This window comes from Octopus sinensis, linkage group LG4 (genome assembly GCF_006345805.1).
Source record: "Octopus sinensis linkage group LG4, ASM634580v1, whole genome shotgun sequence".
Lineage (NCBI taxonomy): Eukaryota > Metazoa > Mollusca > Cephalopoda > Octopoda > Octopodidae > Octopus > Octopus sinensis.
Window position 1 is genome coordinate 111,979,835 of NC_043000.1, and position 17,493 is coordinate 111,997,327.

General features: G+C 40.0%; 1 protein-coding gene across 3 annotated transcripts in view; it reads left to right on the forward strand.

Annotated features, from left to right (window-relative positions):
* Positions 1-17,493, forward strand: part of LOC115210359 (oxysterol-binding protein-related protein 1) — a 280,667-nt gene that overhangs the window by 20,291 nt on the left and 242,883 nt on the right. For all 3 annotated transcript variants that reach the window (XM_029778918.2, XM_029778916.2, XM_029778917.2), the window contains exons 2-3: positions 13,495-13,694; positions 16,634-16,719. In XM_029778918.2, the coding sequence (XP_029634778.1) occupies positions 13,529-13,694; positions 16,634-16,719 (252 nt within the window). In that variant the 5' untranslated portion in view covers positions 13,495-13,528. The remainder of the gene's footprint in view (positions 1-13,494; positions 13,695-16,633; positions 16,720-17,493) is intronic.

Here is a 17,493-nt window from a genome sequence, read left to right on the forward strand (position 1 = left end):
TAATTTATTATAATACATATTTTATAATTTATCTTAACTATAATAACACTTTTATCGTAACTTTTAATTTTTTTGATAAAGGTAAATGAATATTGCACATGTTTTCTTTTTTTCATAATTGTACACCTACTTTTGCATCCACCCTGTACACACACACACAATCACACACACATACACAAACTCTCTTTCTCTTTCTCACACACATACATACACACCAACATGTGAGTGCATACACACACACACACAAACTCTCTTTCTCTCTCTCACACACACATACACACCAACATGTGAATGCATACACACACACACACACACACACACACACACACACACACACAAGTGTCTATGTATTTATGAAAGAAAGCTGGAGATCACATGATAACTATATTAGTTAAACTAAGATGATGGTGGTGGTGTTGGTGGTGGTGGTGGTGGTGGTGGGAAGGTTTAGCACAGATTATTTCTTCTCTTCACTATCCTCCCCTTCCTCTCCCTCCCTCTCCCTCTCTCACACACATGTATTTGTTTTTTGTTTTGTTTTGTTTTGTAACTTGGTTTATTGCAAATCTATATTTTTACTTTTGATGACAATGTTTACGTTAAATATAATCTCTTCTGCTTCGAATCTTGGTGGTTGTTTTCTCAGCCATTAACGACGAAACAACTAAAATAACAAACAAAATCTGTTTAACGACTTCACTTCCTGAAATATTTCATACAAGTAAGTGTACAGGAATGTGTGTGTGTGTGTGTGTGTGTGTGTGTGTGCGTGTGTGTGTAGGAATGGCTGTGTGGTAAGAAGCTTGCTTCTCAAACACATGCTTCTGGGTTCATTCCCACTGCATGGCATCTTGTTCAAGCGTCTTCTACTATAGCCCCGGGCTGACCAAAGCCTTGTGAGTGGATTTGGTAGATGGAAACTGAGAGAAGTCCATCATGGTGCTCCAGTATGGTCACAGTCATTGGACTGAAACATATAAGTGAATAAAAGATATATATATATATATATTCTTTTGTGTGTGTGTGTCTGTGTTTGCCCCCCCCCCCCGCCACCGCCTGACAACCAGTGTTGGTGTGTTTATGTGCCTGTAACTTAGTGGTTTGGCAAAAGAGATCGATAGAATAACTAGGCTTACAAAGAATAAGTCCTGGGGACCGCAGTCAAATGACTGAAACCAGTAAAAGAATAGATCAATTTTAGTTTTTATGTTATAATGCATGCAAAATGTTGGATCAAGGTCTAAATTTCAGGGAAGGTTTAAGTCGATTACATCGACCCCAGTGCATAACTGGTACTTATTTTATCGACCTCCGAAAGGATGAAATGCAAAGCTGATCTCAGTGGAATGTGAATTCAGAACATGAATACAAATGAGAAACTGTGAAGCATTTTGCGTGGTGAGATGACGATTCTGACAGCTTTTCAGTTATAATAAAAACAATTTTACATTAAACTGAAGAATTACTCAATACATGTGGTAGAGTATATATTTAGTATAATTTTGCAAGAAGAGTGGTGATAGTGACTTCAAAGTTTTAGCCTGCTTGCCTTTTTTGGAGAGTATGATGGAGGTTAATAGACTGAAACTTTGAAGTCACTGTAACTACTCTGCTTATAACACACATATTATAATTAATGTGTGTGTGTTTTGTGGAAACCTCTTATAGTTATCATTTTGAAATGAAGTGAAACCCTTTAGATAACAGTTACTGATTAACATTGAACAAAAGATATAACAATGTCCTGAGTATGCTTGTTAACTATAATAATAATAATAATAATAATATTATTACTATTATTATTATGTAGTACCAAGCAATGGCTCTCGTGGCTTCTGATCTTAACTGATTGGAAGTTGATTTACATTATTTTGTCTTGGTATAAAAGATGGGCTACAGCAAATATTCTGCTCAATACCACAGATTTAATTGTCAGTTGTCTGACCATAACCATTTGAGCATGTCCCTTAGTGGTTTGACTATATGTGCATCTCTGATCACGAGCAGAAATAGTGGGGGAGCATCATAGCCATGTGTTGAGAGGGATTCTTTGGGGTTTGAATAATTCATCTCTGTCAACATGGATGTTTCATTCAACATCCTTAAACAACCCTTATTCAAGGACCTTTTGAGCGGGATGGGTTACTTGACCAGAAGAAAATTCTAGCTAGGCCTCACTTGCAAGGTCATGTTCTGCTTATCTTGATATGAGATCACCATGTCATGCACATATGGTTGTGATGCATGTACCTAATGTACCCTTATCAGATGGGTAGTCATGATGGGTGTACCAGGCTTTGTATATTTTACCCCAGTGTCATTTTGATGACACACTCTGCTCTCTCACTTAATAATAATAATAATAATGATAATGATAATAATAATAATAATTTAATATTATCTCTGATCAGAAGCAGCTTCTTCAATGCTCTCTCACACACTCTAACAAGCACACACACTAACAAGCACACTCACTCACATGCACATACACACACACACCACTCACAGACACATAAATATTTATAGATGTGTGTGTGTGTTTATGAATGATTAATAAACTAAAGTATGAGAACAACATGTTTATGGATAAATTTGTCAATAAATTTACACATGCAAATAAACTCGTGTCTTTTATCTTTCTTTTGTTTCAGCCATTGGACTGTGGCCATGCTGGGGCACCACCTTGAAGGTTTTTAGTAAAAAAAAAAAGTCAACCCTAGTACTTACTTTTTTAAAGCCTGTTACAGATTTTATTGAATTCTTTTGCCAAACTGCTAAGTTACAGGGAGGCAAACAAACCAGTACCAGTTTTCAAGTCGTAGTGGGGGACAAAAGCAAACATAGATAGATATATATATATATATACATCATAAGGCACAGGTGTGGCTATGTGATCAGAAGCTTGCTTCCCAACCACATGGTTCTGGGTTTAGTCCCACTGTGTGGCACCTTGGACAAGTGTCTTCTACTGTAGCCTTCAGCCGACCAAAGCCTTGTAAGTGGATTTAGTAGACAGAAACTGAAAGAAGCTCATCATGTATGTTTGTGCGTGTGTGTGTGTGTGTGTATATATATATATATATATATTTATATGCGTGTGTCTGTGTTTGTCCCCGCCACTTGACAACCAATATTGATGTGTTTATGCTCCTGAAACTTAGCGGTTCGGCAAAAGAGACCAATAGAATAAGTACTAGGCTTACAAAGATTAAGTCCTGGGGTAGATTTCTTCGACTAAAGGTGGTGCACCAGCATGGCCACAGTCAAATGATTGAAACATGTAGAAAATAAATATCATCCCTGTACATGTTCATTCCATGGCTGGATAATGGCCTCAGCATCTTCTCTCCACCAACCACTGTCTGATGTTTTCTTCATCCGTATTTCAATGCCAAAGTATTTAACAAAGTCTTCATTCCAACTTCTACATGGTCTCCCTTGCATCTTTTTTCTGGACACGGTGTCCACTCTATCAGTTTGCTGTTCCATCTATTGTCCTTTCTTCTAAGCACAGGTCCTACAAAAGACCATTTCAGGAATTTTATTTTCCAGATAATATCCATTAAACCTGTTGCCACTCTTACCCTTTGCCTCTCCATTTATCCATTTTGTTAATCTCCAGCATTCTCCTTTCTATGGCTCTTTGTGTTGATCTTCATTTATTTTCAATGCTTTTGTTGGTAGACCATGTTTCTGGTGCATACACAATGGTAGGCAGCGGACACTGCTTGAAGACCTTTCTTTTAAGACGCTTGGGGAAACTTCTGCTTGTGATGATATACTAAGAGCTCGGGTTGGAATGGAAATGGAAGACTATGTGAAGATATTAGAGGATATAGAACTGTAGCAGCTTTATGCAACAAAGCAGTTGGTACATAAATTGGTAAAGGAGGGGGACAAGGAGACAAGATGTCACCCAAATTATTCACATCTGTATTAGAAAAGGTTTTTGAAAACTTGTATTGGTCAGATAAAGGAATAAATGTAAATGGATGCATGTTAAATCATCTCAAATTCACTAATGATGTATTCATTTCCAGGAGTATTAAAGGGTCAACAGAAATGTTCAGAGAACTAAAAGAAGCCGAAAAATGTGGACTCATAATTAATAATAGTAAAACAAAGATAATCAGCAACCATTTAACAAACAGCTGGAAATATAGTAATGGATGATGAAAATAGCTGAACATGTGACGCAGTACACCTGTCTTGGACAAATAATCTGCTTAAAGGATAAAAATTAGATGAAAGTAATTGAACGACTAATAGAATTAGGATGGGCATCTTATGGTAAATTGAATCACACACACACACACACACACACACATACAAACATATATACACACACACACACATATAGATATATAGTGAAAATTTACAATAAAACAAAATATGAAGACAGGTGTGTAAACAACAAACAGACATATTAGTTTAATGCTCAGGAAGTGAGAGAGTCTTTTACGTTTCAAGTCTACGTTCTTCGACAGAAAGGAATGCAGAAATAAACAGGGAGAAAAAATAAAAAAAGGTTTACTGACTAGTGATCTACCATGGCGAATGCCAGACTGAGGTGTCACACAGGAGAGCTAGGAAGGAGGGGAAATAATCAAGTAGTGGTGATCCCAAAATGTGTGGGTGTGTATGTGAGAGTGTATATGTGTGTGAGTAGATAGGGGCTTGTGACCTTGATGTGTGCGTGTGTGCATGTGTAGGTGTGTGGATGATGGTGTGGGTGCTGGGAAGTGGTCAGTGCTAGTGTGTGCGGGGTGGTGTGGTGTGGTGTGGTGGTGTTGGGGTGTAGGGGAGGTGAGAGTGGGGGAGCAAGGGTGGGGTGTGGCACCATTCAAGCATGGGTTGATGTCAGTGCCGCATGACTGGTTCCCATGCTGGCAGCACATAAAAAGCACCCACTACACTCAGAGTGGTTGGTGTTAGGAAGGGCATCCAACTGTAGAAACCTTGCCAGATTTGATTGGAGCCTGGCACAGCCTACTGGCTTCCCAGACCCCAGTCAAACCATCCAACCCATGCCAGCATGGAAAACGGATGTTAAACAATGATGATGATGATGATGAATAATTGTATGTTATTATCCATTTGATTATAATACACCAAGAGAATTTACGACTTGTCCGACACCCTAGAATACACGAACCACATAATATTCAAAGTAACACGTGATTTGGACCAGTCCCTAGGTGCTAAGTACTCACAGGGTTGGTTTCTCTGTATACACAGCCAAAATATCCTATCTGATATTTTGACTCTCAACCACAGAGATTACCCAACCTTACCTGGTGCATACCTTTTCAAGTACCTGGTTCTATCTGAATCCTCATTTTACTATAAATATACATACATACACATATACATCTGCACCATCTGATGCCCCTGAACCAGTTGTTGAGTGTCCCACCCAAGAAGAATCAATGCTAGATGTGTCGAAACAACTGTTGTGAATAATAGTATATTCCATCTTCTGTCTTTCATTTGCTATATACATACATACATACATATCATTATCATCATCATCGTTTAACGTCTGTTTTCCATGCTGGCATGGGTTGGACTGCTCGACTGGGGTCTAGGAAGCCAGGAGGCTGCACCAAGCTCCAGTCTCATCTGGCAATGTTTCTACAGCTGGATGCCCTTCCTAACCACTCCGACAGTGTAGTGGGTGCTTTTTATGTGCCACCAGCACAGGGGCAGAGGAGCTGGCATCGGCCATAATTGGGTGGTGCTTTTTATGTGCTACTGGCATGGAAGCCAGTCAAGGTGGCGCTGGAATCGGTCATGTTTGGATGGTGCTTTTTACATGCCACCGACACAGAAGCCAGTCAAGGCGGCATTGGCATTGGCCACGTTTGGATGCTGCCTTTTACATGCCACCGGCACGAGGGTCACAACTACAATTTCCATTTGATTGTAATTTGATTGGATTTGATTTTGATATTGATGTTGATATACTTGGCTCAATAGGTCTCCTCAAGCACAAAATCGATAAAAAAAAATGGAGAAGAAATATAAAAGATGCTTGGTTCATTTTATTTGTATCACAATTGGAAAAGTAATGCAAATTAACAGAATAAAAGATATACCTAAAAGAACAAGTATAAAAAGAACCACATCAACAAAATAACCCAAAATTATCCAAAAAAAAATTCTACATATGTTTCAACCCAACAATATGTTTGAATCATAAATAATTGTAACTTTTATAGATGTAATAAACGATATATTGTTAGATCTCTTCAGGAAAAATAAGTATATTTTAGTCTTGAGTTACAAAACGACTTATTTGAGGATAGCGTTTAGGAATTCATGTGATTAGAAATTTATTGTTTAAAATTTAACTAATATTGAACATTGAAATGCCCCTAAAACATTGAATTTATTTGAAAAATATATCTATTACTATGTTTCAATTTAAATTTAAATATATTTATTTATAAAGGTTTATGTGAGGGAGATGATAAAAAGACAGATGTAAATTATCATGAGGGGTTTAGTGGCCGTAGCCAGTTCCGCATCGACCGGCCTCCGTGCTGTGGGCACGTAACAAACACCATCCGATCATGGCGTTCGCCAGCCTCATCTGGCACCTGTGTCGGTGGCACATAAAAACACCTTCCGAAGACCCGGCAAGACTAGTCAGTCACCTGTGCATACCTTCCTTCTTCTTGTGACACTTGTGAAGACCGGTGAGGCAAGTGAAAATCAAATCAAATCAAATCAAAATAGACAAAATAGATGAACATCAATGGAATTTGTATCTTGTGGTACCAGTGCCTGTGGCACACAAGAAATCCATCAGTGCCGTAGTCAGTGCGGTGGGCACATGACAAACACCATCCGATCGTGGCCGTTCGCCAGCCTCATCTAGCACCTGTGTCGGTGGCACATAAAAACACCATCCGAAGACCCGGCAAGACTAGTCAGACCATAACCCATGGCCCCTACCTGGGACGTAGTCAGTCCACCTGTGCATACCTTCCTTCTTGTGACACTTGTGAAGACCTGTTGAGGCAAGTGAAAATCAAATCAAATCAAAACAAATCAAAATAGATGAACATCAATGGAATTTGTATCTTGTGGTACCAGTGCCGGTGGCACGTGGCACATAAGAAAACCATCCGAACGTGGCCGTAGCCAGTACCGCATCGACTGGCCTCCGTGCTGTGGGCACGTAACAAGCACCATCCGATCGTGGCCGTTTGCCAGCCTCATCTGGCACCTGTGTCGGTGGCACATAAAAAACACCATCCGAGCGTGGCCGTCTGCCAGCCTCGTCTGGCACCTGTGTCGGTGGCACATAAAAACACCATCCGAGCGTGGCCGTCTGCCAGCCTCGTCTGGCACCTGTGTCGGTGGCACATAAAAACACCATCGAGCGTGGCGTCTGCCAGCCTCGTCTGGCACCTGTGTCGGTGGCACATAAAAACACCATCCGAGCGTGGCCGTTTGTCAGCCTCGTCTGGCACCTGTGTCGGTGGCACATAAAATCACCCACTACACTCTCGGAGTGGTTGGCGTTAGGAAGGGCATCCAGCTGTAGAAACACTGCCAGATCTGACTGGACTGGTGCAGCTTTCGGGCTCCCCAGACCCCAGTTGAACCGTCCAACCCATGCTAGCATGGAAAGCGGACGTTAAATGATGATGATGATGATGATGAATAGACAAAGAATTATATTGGGAAATGTAAGTGAAGATTGGATGAATAACATTGGTGTCATTTAGGATTAAATTGGTTAGGATATAATTTCCGGCATTCTAAGAAAAAATATTTTGTATTTAAAATGTTAGGTATATATATATAATTAACAGAATGAGATAAAAATCCAAGGCTATGAAAGATTTCAGAACATTTATGAAGAGAAGGTCTTATAACTGTTTCCGGGATATTTTATATATCCCTTCATCAGAGATGGTGCGAGAAAATGGTTAAGCAATAGTTATTCTAGAGAAGATATGAAATAGGGAGTGAAGTGGAGGAATGAAAACAGACATGAGATATGCAGAATGGTATATGAGGAGATTCTGGGCACTGACTAAAATGAACTGGTCAGTCTGTTCTGGAGGACTTTTTGGTTGGGAACTATCATGGATAATTTCCAGATGTTCTTGGCCTGGCAGTGCTACGGGGGGTGGGGGTGAGGGCTACCAGATCAAGATAAATTCTACAGGCACAGATGTGCTGTCAGATAGGCTTGTCTGAGGTGCGGAGTAGAGTAACAAAACCATTCTGCATGCACTTGTTCAGCATCCGGGCTTTGGTGACTTGTGGTGTTATGTCAAACAGTTGCTCTTGCATGTGCGATGGATCCGTCTGTCGACCAAGTCCATAGTAGTGATTGCCCTGCCACTCTCCTTTAATCAGGCAGGCAAGGCAGCTTTCCTTTGCCTCGTAGCTGTGGTGAAAGAGATTGCTGGTGGACAAGGCTGAAAAGCATGAGGACAGATAATTTCTTCTTTTGTAGAGCTCTCATTGGCTTCTTCAAGTTTCACTCGAAAAGGAAATTGAGGGTAGAGAAGGAATTGCTGTCTTCGAGTGAGTTTATAGAAAGGTGTAGTTACAAGTAAAATCAGAATTATAAAAAATAGAATACAAAAGAAGTATGTAAACTGGTTTTTATTAACTGAATTACTTTAAAGATGGGATGATTTGTGTGCTCGTACTTCAAGACCAAAATTCGCACGAGTCTCGGCTCGTACAGCAAATCATTTGTACAATGAGGCACTCATACTGCGAGGTTCTATTGTATTACCATGATGATGATGATGTTGTTGTTTAGCCCCGGTTAGCTGTCATCAATGGACAAACCTATGATTAACAGTATTCTGGCTGTACTCGTCCAGGCTTTTTTTTTTTATTCAGACATATTGTATCTGAGTCTTCATTCTTTGATGAGACCTTTGTTGTTATTTCGCGACTCTCACAAGGCAGAATTATGATCAAAAGTATTCCAACAGTGACCAGACAAACTTTTCTTTAGACATATTATATCAAGGATTGCATTTCCAATTTGTTCTTCTTTTTTTAATATAGTGGTTGGGGGTGATTTGATAGAAATTTGTCTGCTATTTAATAAATGTGCAGCCAACTCGTTTTTACAATATTGTTTGTTTGTTTTTACCAATTGAGATGTTGACGGGTGTGAGAGTTATCTCCCCTGAGCAATTTTTCTTCTGGAGTAGATCTCACGTCTCAATAGTCAGAACTTTAAAATATTTTGTGTACGTGACCTTTCCACCACCACCACCAGTCAAGTAGCAGTGGTTGTTGGTATCGCCAAGGCCTTCCTCCCCGCAAAATTGCTGGCCTTGTACTTGTGCCTAAACCAGAAACCATTATCAACTCTTTAGTATTTAATCTGGTCATATCCGGCCACCACCACCACCATCATCATCATCTTCGTTGTCATTTTTCCCACTCTGTCAAAAATAGGTGCATGTACACACACCTCTTATTTGTTTTGTTCATTAGACTGTGGCCATGCTGGGGCACCATGTTGAAGGGTTTAGTTGGCCAGACCCACGCCGGTACTTATTATTATTATTATTTTTGAAGTCTGGTATTCTATTCTACGAAACTGTTAAGTTATGAGGACATATACAAACCAACATCGGATGTCAAATGGTAGGGGGACAAACACAGAGACAAAGGCACACACACATACATATGATGGGCTTCCCCACAGTTTCCATCTGCCTAGTTTGCTCACAAATAATTCATCACAAGACACTTGTCCCAGGTGCTGCACTGTGGAACTGAACACAAAACCATGGCGTTGGGAAGCAAGCTTCATATGCACACAGCCATGCCTGCATCTATGTATATACATCGATATGTACATGCATGCACGCACACACACACACACACACACACACACACACACACACTGTCATTCTGTCACTTACGACAATGAAGATTCCAGTTGATCTGATCAATGGAACAGCCTGCTCGTGAAATTAACGTGCAAGTGGCTGAGCACTCCACAGACCCTTAACGTAGTTCTTAGGGAGAAATTCAATGCAACACAGAATATGACAAGGCTGGCCCCCTTTGAATTACAGGTACTACTTATTTTTGCCAGCAGAGTGTATTGGAGCAATGTGAAATAGTCTTGCTCAAGGGCACAAGGCGCCAGCAGGAATCAAACTCATAACCTTACAATTGTAGGGAGCCAAATACCCCTAACCACACACCTTCACACATACACACACACACACACACAAACACACATAAACACACACAAACGCACACCACACACACACACAAAACACACATACACACACAAACGCACACACACACACAAACACACACAAACACACACACATGTACTTTTAGGTATAATACAACAGAAAGGTAGTCCCTAAATAACTTCACATGGCCCCAGCCACAGGGGCTTCATTGTGCTATAACTCTCTACTGCATATGGATTATATTAAATTAATCCTCCAGTTTTTCCCTAATCTACTAAATTGATTTCATTTCTGGGAGTTTTATGTTCTTTTGTTCAACATTTATGAATGTTGTGTGTGTCTGTGCCTATGTATATGTGTGTGTATTTAAAATGGATGTGTAGTTTGTATGTTTGTGTGTTGTATATTTTTAGTGGTATGTGTTTAAGTGTGTGAAGGCCTCTATATGTAGAGACATTCACAAACTTAAACACATACCACTGTCTGTCTGTTCGTCTGTCCGTGTGTTTGTCTATCTGTCTGTTTGTCCGTCTGTTCATCCATCCATCCATCCATCCATCCGTCTGTCTGTTTGTCTGTCTGTCTATCTATCTATTTATCTATATGTCTGTTCGTCCATCCATCCATCCATCTATCTATCTGTCTGTCTGTCTGTCTATCTATCTATTTATCTATCTGTCTGTTCGTCCATCTGTCCATCCATCCATCCATCCATCTATCTATCCATCTGTCTGTCTGTCTGTCTATCTATCTATGTCTATCTACCTAGGAACAAAGGGATGACACAGGAAAAACCAAACGCCATGCAATGAACTCCATTAGCTTACAGCTGTTTCTGCTGTAGGATGCAGTGGACTCTTAGATGAGTGTGCCTGGATAACATCCTATAGCTTCATTGGAGCCTTGAATATGAAGTGCACTTAATTTGGGAAAATTACATTTTTGGAATGTAGACGTTATGAGTGAGAAAGTCTATGTTGACGCCTATCGAAAAGGAATTCAATTACTATTTTGGACGATGTAGTTGACATTTCTGTATCCAAACTTATCAGAAGAAAGAATTGAGGAACCAGGGTATATAGATATATATGCATAGAACATATACTTTTTTACTCTTTTATTTGTTTCAGTCAAATGAAACCACCTTTACTCGAGCAAATCGACCCCAGGACTTATTCTTTGTAAGCCTAGTACTTATTCTATCGGTCTATTTTGCCGAACTGCTAAGTTACGGGGATGTAAATACACCAGCATTGATTGTCAAGCGATGTTGGGCGAACAAACATACACACACACATATATATATATACGATGGGCTTCTTTCAGTTTCCGTCTACCAAATCCACTCATAAGGCTTTGGTCGGCCCGAGGCTGTAGTAGAAGACACTTGCCCAAGGTGCCATGCAGTGGGACTTAACCTGGAACCATGTGGTTGGTAAGCAAGCTTCTTACCACACAGCCACATATGAGTTGTAATAAAGCATTTCTAAAACTATTTCTGGTTTTTCCAGATGTCATCCATTAATGTTGCACTGGAATTCCAGATTGAATAAATACAAAACGTATTTTATTACAACAGTATTATGTCCTTGACTAGGATAAAAACAACTGGCACAAATAATAATAATAATAATAATAATAATAAAAATAATAATAATAATGATAATAATAATAATAACAGTAGTGACAATAATAGTGACACCAACAACAAGCTACTGAAATGTTGACAATGTTGTTGTTATGCCTTGTTTTGCAAAACAGGAAGTACATAGACACTCTCACTCAAGAAGTATGTGTGTGTAGGTTTGTGTGTGCATGTGTGTGTGTGTGTGTGTATAAGTATTTATAATACAACAAAAAAGGCCTCTCCCAGATAACTTGACCTGCTAAAAGTAGCTGTCAAATCTCATTCATATAACAAGTGGTGACTTTTTCAAAAAGGACACACACATTGGATTATGTAGTTTTTATGGAGATTATCTCTAAAGAAAGACTGGATGATCTCTACTGGATTAGATGAGAGCTAAACAATAACGACACCACATTAATAAAAATAATAATAGACTGGTGCCAATCAAGAGGAATGTTTATCTTTCATTATCATAACAGCATAAAACCAAACCTAATTCTAGGCCCTTAAGTGCCTCACTTTCATGTTACATTACATTTACTATTTCCTAGTATCATTAGTTTTCTCAGCTCTTGCTGTTTCATTATACTATATTAATAAGGTGGCTAGCTGGCAGAAATGTTAGCATGCCAGGCGAAATACTTAGTGGCATTTCATCTGTCTTTACATTCTGAGTTCAAATTCCGCCAACGTCGACTTTGCCTTTTATCCTTCCAGAGTCGATAATTTAAGTACCAGTTGCGTACTGGAGTCGATCTAATCGACTGGCCCCCTCCCCAAAATTTCGAGCCTTGTGCCTAGAATTGAAAAGAATATTCCTAGGTTGAAGGTGGCGAGCTGGCAGAAACGTTAGCACACCGGGTAAAATGCTTAGCAGTATGTTCTGAGTTCAAATTTTGCCACGGTCGACTTTACCTTTCATCCTTTCAGGGTTGATAAATTAAGTACCAGTGGCATACTGGAGTTGATCTAATCAACTGCCCCCCCCCAATTTTCGGGCCTTGTGCCTAGAATAGAAAAGATTATATTATATTTATACAGGGGAATGAGAGAGCTTCTATGTGGTCATGCAATAAGCTAGAAATAACAGCATGGCCTGTGCCTCCCCATAATTTACCACAAAACAAAGGAATGTTTGATACTAGAATTATTTCTCTGTATTCATACCGTTTCTGGTGAAGGCAAAAGGCCTTGCGGTTAGGCTGTTGCATTCATGATCACAAGATAGTGGTTTCAGTCCCAAGAGAGGGCACTGCATTGTGTTCTTGAGCAAAACTCTTCATTTTCACATTGTTCCCATGACACTTGGTTGAAATGAGTAACGCTGAAGTGGACTAACATCCCATCCGGGGGGGATGTTGTCATCTCACTCTCTTACAGGCCATGGAAACCAAGTAGCCAGCCTCATGAGTCAGGAGAGTCATGACAAAAGTGTCAAGGAGTTGATGATGATGTTGATTGTGATGTTGGTGAATGTATCATTACTGGTGGTAACTAACAACACAGGAGCTCCAAACCAAACCAAACCAGATTAAACCAGACCAGACCAGATCAGATGAAATTAAATTTGTTATTGTTCTTTTTTATGTATCTTTTGTTTTTATTCTGTTTTGTTTTCTTGTTTATTTTATCTGGTTTCATTTCTCCATCTTCTTGTAGTTTTGGGAGGTTCTGAGATTTTCCCACTTCAAAGATGAGTGACCTCAGCGACAGTGACTCGCAGGATGATGAAACACACAGAATTATATCGAATAATGAGAAACTGCTGCAAGCTTCCCGCAATGGTGATATTGATGCGGTGAAATTGTTGATTGTAGAATTGAATGATGGAAAAATTGAGATGGATCTTAACTGTAAAGGTATGTACACCTTGTACTAACAAGGAAGCAACAAAAAAACAGTGCATAAGCCATTTGTGTATCCTAACAGTTATGCTTTCATTCAATTGCACCAGAAAAATTAGCTGTCTCCTCCCTCTTTCGTTTCTGAACTTATCATTTTTCCTTAAAGTTGGTCTGCCTTGTACTGCCAACAATTCAGAAACCCTGCTCCATTCAACACTTCACTTCTTGTCACTTGTAGTAGCCACCCCACTTCCACCAGCCCTGCACTTATCACTATGGTTAATCCTTCCTCCCCAGAATATTTTTCCCGCTGGAATCTGTGACCAGTTCATATCTGTCCTGCAGTTATTGAATCACAATTGTTTAAACAAACCATTAACCTTAATGGTCTCACGAGTCTCTGAAAACCTGCAGAGGTCAAAGTTCAAAGCCTATTTTTTTCCCTTCTTCTAAATTCAGCTTTTAAAAAGAAAAAAAAATGATGTTTTGCTTTTAACAATCAAGTGGTGTGGCTATGTGTGTGTATTTGTTTCCTACCACCACTGGGCAACTGGTGTTGGTTTGTTTTTCTCCTCATAACTTAGTGGTTTGGCAATAAGTACCAAACTTTAAAAAAATATGTATACTTGATCAAGTAAATCTTTCAAGGTAGTGCTCCAGCCTGACCACAGTCCAATACTTGAAATAAATCAAACAGTAAAAAGTGAAAGAAGATATAGACGCAGGAGTGGCTGCGTGGTAAGTAGCTTGCTTACCAACCACATGGTCCCGGGTTCAGTCCCACTGCATAGCACCTTGGGCAAGTGTCTTCTACTATAGCCTCAGGCTGACCAAAGCCTTGTGAGTGGATTTGGTAGACGGAAACTGAAGGAAGCCCGTCCTGTATATATGTATGTATATATATATATGTACTTGTGTGTCTGTCCCCCCAACATCGCTTGACAACTGATGGTGGTGTGTTTACATCCCCATAACTTAGTGGTTCAGCAAAAGAGACCGATAGAATAAGTACTAGGCTTACAAAGAATAAGTCCTGGGGTCGATTTGCTTGACTAAAGGCCGTGCTCCAGCATGGCACAGTCAAATGACTGAAACAAATAAAAGCGTATAAGTCATTATGGTTAATCTGCAAAATAGTGATGATTTATTCTGGAAAAGTGTCAAGATATATATATAAAAATAACATAAATAGCACAAATAAGATTATGAGGCCAAGAGGTGACAAAACAAACAATAAACAATTAATATGTGGAGTCTGACAAGTAAAAGCATGTGTCTGAAAAAGCATAGAAATATAAAGCAAAATACAACAATCAAAGAAGTGTACAAAGAAAACAAAATACAGCAAGAGAAAAAAAACAGAAGTGAATTTGTTGCTTTGGGTTATACACTTTTTGAAAGAGAAGAGAAAGTATTAAGAGAAAAAAAAAACTGTGTGATACTGAATATAAAGTGTTAGTTTACAAGGCGGACCTGCTAAATTATCAAGTGTTGATGGCCTTGAGGAGTGGTTAAAAACGTCATTATTATTAGTTAGGATGGCATCGGTCATCCTTCAATGCAATGAGCTGGCAGAAACATTAGCATGCCAGGCAAAACGCTTAGAGACATTTTTCGTCCATCTTTATATTCTGTGATTGAATTTACCTTTCATTGTTTTGGGATCAATAACATAAATCCCAGTTGAAAATTGGGGTTGCTGTTATCAACTGACACCCTTCTTGAAATTGTTGGTCTTGTGCTAAAATTTGAAACCATTAGCTGTGCTGGTGGCACATAAAAAATACCATCAGAGCGTGGCAGTTGCCAGTACCGCTTGACTGGCCCCCGTGCCGGTGGCACGTAAAAAGCACCCACTACGCTCTCGGAGTGGTTGGTGTTAGGAAGGGCATCCAGCTGTAGAAACTCTGCCAGATCAGATTGGAGTCTGGTGCAGCCATCTGGTTCGCCAGACCTCAGTCAAAATCGTCCAACCCATGCTAGCATGGAAAGCGGACGTTAAACGATGATGATAATGATGATGATGATATTATTACTTAGTGTTTAAAAGTTACTGATTTAAATCTAGTCTAGACTCGACATAATCACCATTTAACATTTGTCTTCCATGCTGGCATGGGTTGGACAGTTAGAGAGGAGCTGGGTGAACCAGAGAACTACATCAGGCTCAACTGTCCGCTTTGGCATGGTTTCTACAGCTGGATGCCCTTCCTAATGGCAACCACTTCATAGAGTGTACTGAGTGCTTTGCACGTGGCACCTAAGTATATTTACACAGGAATAAGACACCTGATGCTTATTATTCGTATCAAACCAATTAAAGGTAGTACAGGTATGAGCATTTTACAATCCATTTTATCTCTAAAAATGAGAATAATTACCTGAAAAATTATAATTTTAATTAATGACAGAAATATTTAATCTTGGACATGTTTTCATCTTTTGCTTGACTGTGGCCATGCTGGGGTACTGCCCTGAACAAATTGCCCCTCAGGACTCATGTTTTGTCTAAGTGTGGTACCTCTTCTATCACTCTCTTTTGTCGAACTGCTAAGTTACAGGGACATAAGCAAGCAGCACTCGTTGGCAAATGGTAATGGCGGTGATGGGGAGTGAGAATACATACACACCCATACACACGTGTGCGCACACACACACGCATGCACACACACACACGTGATGGGCTTTCACACAGTTCCTGTCTACCAAATTTATTCACCAGACACTTGTTGGTGTGAAGACATTCACCAAAGCTTCCACACAGTGGGATTGAACTCAAAACCATTTAGTTGCAAAGCAAGCTCCTTAACCACACAGCTATTCCTCTTCACATTCACCATTTACCAATTTATCTAAATTCTTAATTTGTGTATACTATTTTCTTTTTCGTTTTTCTTGTATTTACATTGTTGTTTATTTTTATACATATTCCACCCTACCCTCTTCTGTTGCAGGTACGCGAAGATCGAACCGGGGCTGGTCACCATTACATCTTGCCGCTTACTTTGGACACACGGAGGTTGTCAAACAACTTTTAGAGGTAAACACTCTGACACTCTCCTCTTCCTCCCCTACTACTACTGCTGCTGCTGCTACTACTACTACTCCACTACCACTTCCCCTTCTCCCCTACCTCCCCTCATCTCTTCTGCCTCCATCCTCCTCTGCTTCTTTCTCCTCCTCCCCTCCTATCCTTTCACTTCTTCCTCTCTCCTTCCTCTTCATCTTCCTCTATGTCTCCTCGACTTCCTCTCCTTTCGCCTTTCCTCCTCTTCGTCTTCCTTCTCTCCCTCTTCTCCTCCTTCCTCTTTTTCCTCACTTCCTCATCCTCTTTTCTCTTTGTCCTCCATCTTTCCTCCTCTTCTTTTATCCTTCCTCCTCTTCCTTTATCCTTCCTCCATCCTTCCTCCTCTTCCTCTATCCTTCCTCCATCTTCCTCTTCCCCCTTTCTCCCTCTTCCTCCCCTCTCCCACTTCCTTCTCTCTTCTCCCTCTTCCCTTCTTCCTCCTCTTTTGTTCCAGATTATTTTCAACTACCACAGTCCACTCAGTTGTAAATAGGTTTCATCAATAAGCACAATTTATCATCATCGTTGTTTAACGTCTGCCTTCCATGCTGGCATGGGTTGGATGGTTTGACAGCAGAGGCCTGCACCAGACTTCTGTAACTGTCTTGGCAGGATTTTTACATCTGGATGCCCTTCCAAATGCCAACCACCCAGCAGAATGGACTGTAAGTAAGAGCTTTACTTGACTGTAAGTAAGGGCCGCAGTGACATGAAACAATTAGTTTTATTCTTTTTATGTGTTTACTG